General features: G+C 31.6%; 1 protein-coding gene across 1 annotated transcript; it reads left to right on the top strand.

Moving 5' to 3' along the window:
* Positions 1-217: 217 nt before the first annotated feature.
* LOC115034677 lies at positions 218-1,394 on the top strand (the record flags this gene model as incomplete). Its single annotated transcript, XM_029491997.1, has 2 exons — positions 218-351; positions 403-1,394. Coding segments are annotated over 2 exons (1,126 nt in total), but the record flags the coding sequence as incomplete, so codon positions are not given.
* Between the last annotated feature and the right edge of the window lie 2,697 nt (positions 1,395-4,091).

The following is a 4,091-nucleotide window of genomic DNA, read 5'->3' as shown; positions in this document are numbered from 1 at the left end:
TTATTTTATAATTAAACTTATTCGTTGGGGTATCTTTGATATGCATGTAATGCTAACTTTGATAATCTCATGTATCATTCAAATAATATTTTTATTTTTCAGATGGCTCGTAATCCAAAAAAAAAACTTGGATCGAGACCCTATGGTAACTACACTCTTGAATCACTAAATGAAGCAATTTTGCAAATCGCGGAAGGTAATATGAAAATACTTGCAGCTTCAAAAAAATTCAAAATACCTTTGGTACCCTTCACAACAAATACCATGGACGACATACAAAAGTATTTGGAGCTCCTACGGTTTTTACACATGCAGAAGAAGTAGCATTTGTAAAATCATTTGTCAAGTGTGGTGAGTGGGGATATCCCCTCAATGTACTAGATATTCGTTTTTTTGTAAAAGGATATCTTGATCAGATTGGTCGGAAAGTCAATAGATTTGTCAATAACGTTCCTGGTAACGACTGGGCACGTTCTTTTTTAAAACGACATGTAAAAGATATTGGTCAACGATTTGCTTCAAACATCACACGTTCACGTTCAGAAGTTAGTCGATTAACGATTGAGGAATACTTTAACAATCTCAACACTACTTTAGCAAATGTTCTTCCATCAAATATTTTCAATTTTGATGAGACAAATCTTTCTGATGACCCCGGAAAAAAAAAATATTTATTTTCTAGAGGTATGAAATATCCTGAAAGAATAATTAATCATTCAAAAAGTGCTACATCTATGATGTTTTGCTGCTCTGCGTCAGGTGTATTATTACCACCATACTTTATTTATCGAGGAGAATGTATGTGGGACACATGGACTGAGAATGGACCAAAAGGATATCCATGTTGCAATGAAAGTTGTTGTCGATTTGGTTCAGCATACAACCGTACAAAACATGGCTGGATTGATACACCCACATTTGCTGACTGGTTCATAAAATCATTTCTCCCACATGCCAAAAAATTGCCAGGTAAAAAAGTTATATTGGGTGATAACTTGGCATCACATTTTAATATTGAAGTTATTCGTTTATGCGAAGAAAATGATATTAGTTTTGTATGTTTACCTAAGAATGCTACACATTTATGCCAACCGCTGGATGTAGGGGTTTTTAGGGCATTAAAAGAAGCTTGGAGAAATAAATTAACACAGTACAAACTATCACACCCTTCATGTAAAGTTGTTCCTAAATCTGAATTTGCTAGTCTAGTAAAAGTTACTTTAGAAAAAATGGACAGTATAAGAGTTCTAAATAATGAAGAGGAATCTGGTATCAAAAGAGTGATTTTAAAAGGACTTGAAGCTACAGGAATATACCCATTTAATCCTCAGAAAGTTCTAGAGAAACTACCATATGATACAAATAATATTCAAGAAATAGTCAATGATACTTAAGTGCCCTATTTAAATGAAAAAAGATATCCCACACAAGGGTTGGTAGGACGGCCGAGAAAAAGAACTCGCTTAAATATAGCTCCAGGTGAAAGTATAACTGCTAGACATTTTAACGGAGAAGATAGTGAAACCGGTAATGAAACTGACTACCTTGTCGAAGAAGATCCTATTTCTGACATTGAAAATGTATTTAATATTGAAGAGCCCCCAAATTATACAGTTCCAAATGAAAACCTCAACATTGGTTCTTATGTTTTGGTTAAAGTTGTGTCTGGTCGTCGAAAAGCAACAGTTTTTAAGTATGTAGCAAAGATTACAGAATTAAATGCTGAAGAAATGTCATATGAGTTGTTAGGTATGAAATCCATGGACACATCCCATCAAGTATTTAAAACAGTTGACAATGATATTTTTACAGCACAATTTGATGACATACTAGCTGTTCTTCCTGAACCTAATACTCTTGGAACCAAAGAAAGAAAGCGATACAAGTTTAGTTTCAGTATTGATGTATATGAAGGTTAATTTATTTTAAACTTTATTATTTTCCTTTGTTACCAATTTGTTATACATCCCTATTAAATATCTACATTGTACCTAAGTCAGTAATTACTAATTTAAGTTTAAGTGCCTAAGTCAAGGCTCCATAATGTGAGGTACCTAAATTGTTAAACATTGTTAACGTTTTTAAGTATAATTTACATTGTTAAGTTTTTTTTATATAAAGTGATAAAGTATAGTATTATAATTTTAGTAAGTTGATGTAAAATATTAAGACTGAATAACTAAGTCAAGGCTCCATAAAGTGAGGTACCTAAATTGTTAAACATTGTTAACGTTTTTAAATATAATTTACATTGTCAAGTTTTTTTTATTTAAAGTGATAAAGTATAGTATTATAATTTTAATAAGTTGATGTTAAAACTGAATAACTTAGTCAAGGCTCAATAATGTTACATTGATAAACATTTGCTTGTTAATTATTAAATAGGTACATATTGTTAAAGTTGAATAAATAACAAATTTATAGTAATTATTTAAGCATGTATTGATTTAATTAATATATTCCTATCAAAGTTACCCCATTACAAAGAAATATTAATAACTCAAAAACTTGTTGATGGATTTTGATATGGGGAAAGATTGATACATTTATGTCTCTAACCATTCATTATACACTATAAAATTGAACATATCAAAGTTACCCCATTTGTAGTATAACTTTGATAATTTTTCTGGATCAAAATTTCAAGGGTAATTTTTAAGAAAATTTTTTTTTTCCAAACTCATTTCTGTCTGAATACTTATGAAGAACAATACTCAGTTAACAGTTATTATAAAGCTTAATTTTTCAATGATTTATAAACAAAACATTAAACATTTTTTTTTAATTTTATCAATGTTGCCCCCATTTTACGGTAATTAGTAATATATATAAATAAAAAAATATATATAGATGTATTATTGTCAAATTGTATCAATTCTTTAAACAATATATATTGTGCATAACCAAACTATGTTAACAAATGTAAACAATATTATCTGTCAAACACAAAGTGCAAAGCCATATTAATATAACAAAATTATAAAACGAATATTATTGTAATTAAAATTGTAATGAAAAATCAATTCTTTGTATTACTGTAATGAAAATTTTAAAACAAATATTAATGTAATGAAAAATCAATTAATTGTAAACAAAATATCATTGTAATTGTAAAACACATTTTGATGTAATGAAACCATAACGTTGTAAAACATAATAATTGTAAACATGTAAATGATGTTATAAGAAATTAACTAAATTGTAGACACATTGCATAAACTTGTAAATGCGATGGTGTTCTTAAAAAGATTTCTGTCTTTAGAGACATAAATCCTTTATCTAAGGGGGGAGATGCTACGTACGGAACCCTCTACTCCGCCCCTACACATAGTCATAATACACAGCATCGATGTCCTATGGTAACACGTAAATGTGTTAGATAGTTAGATGATGTCACCGCTGTACATAAAAACTTGGGGGAGCAATACCATAAACGTTAGCAACAGTCTCGGCGTCTGCCAACGGCCAGATGACAAACCCAAACCGGTAAGATATCTGTGAGACCTCCTCGGAGCGCAGTAGATTCTACGAATCAGATATTGGCACTATCGCAAGACGGCTGCGGGTATACTTGGTCATTTTACGACAACCCGCACTGACCAAAGGCACATATTGCAGAAGGCCCCCTGGACTGTGAGAACCAACGACGTAGTCCGCCAGGGATCTGGTAAGAGAGGGGATAGGACTATATAGGAGCCCTGGGAGTGTCCAGTATTCAGACGTGATTTCACCAACCGTACGTACACACCCTGTACCTCTTCGTTATTGATTATCATATTTTTGTATTACGACTTAGATTATTTTCGTTGACGACGTATTACAGGACTTAGAGAATATTCGAGCAATCGCTTATTTTCTAAGACACTGGTTTTTCTTCGTCAATTTGAATAATCTAATAGTGTTTAAATTCAACTTGTTTATCATATTATACAATTTCAAATAAATAATAGGTACATCAACCATACACTGTTGATCATTTTGACGCTACTACCATCATCCCATCCTGTCACCATATCCTGTAAGTCGGGTGCACGCAACAACACTAAACCCATTGTATTTCATAGTAAATCATTATTTTCAGAAGGGTGATC

Source organism: Acyrthosiphon pisum, unplaced genomic scaffold, assembly GCF_005508785.2.
Source record: "Acyrthosiphon pisum isolate AL4f unplaced genomic scaffold, pea_aphid_22Mar2018_4r6ur Scaffold_20537;HRSCAF=21323, whole genome shotgun sequence".
Classification (NCBI taxonomy): domain Eukaryota; kingdom Metazoa; phylum Arthropoda; class Insecta; order Hemiptera; family Aphididae; genus Acyrthosiphon; species Acyrthosiphon pisum.
Note: the sequence above shows the minus strand (reverse complement) of the source record. Positions and strands in the feature narration are given on the sequence as shown.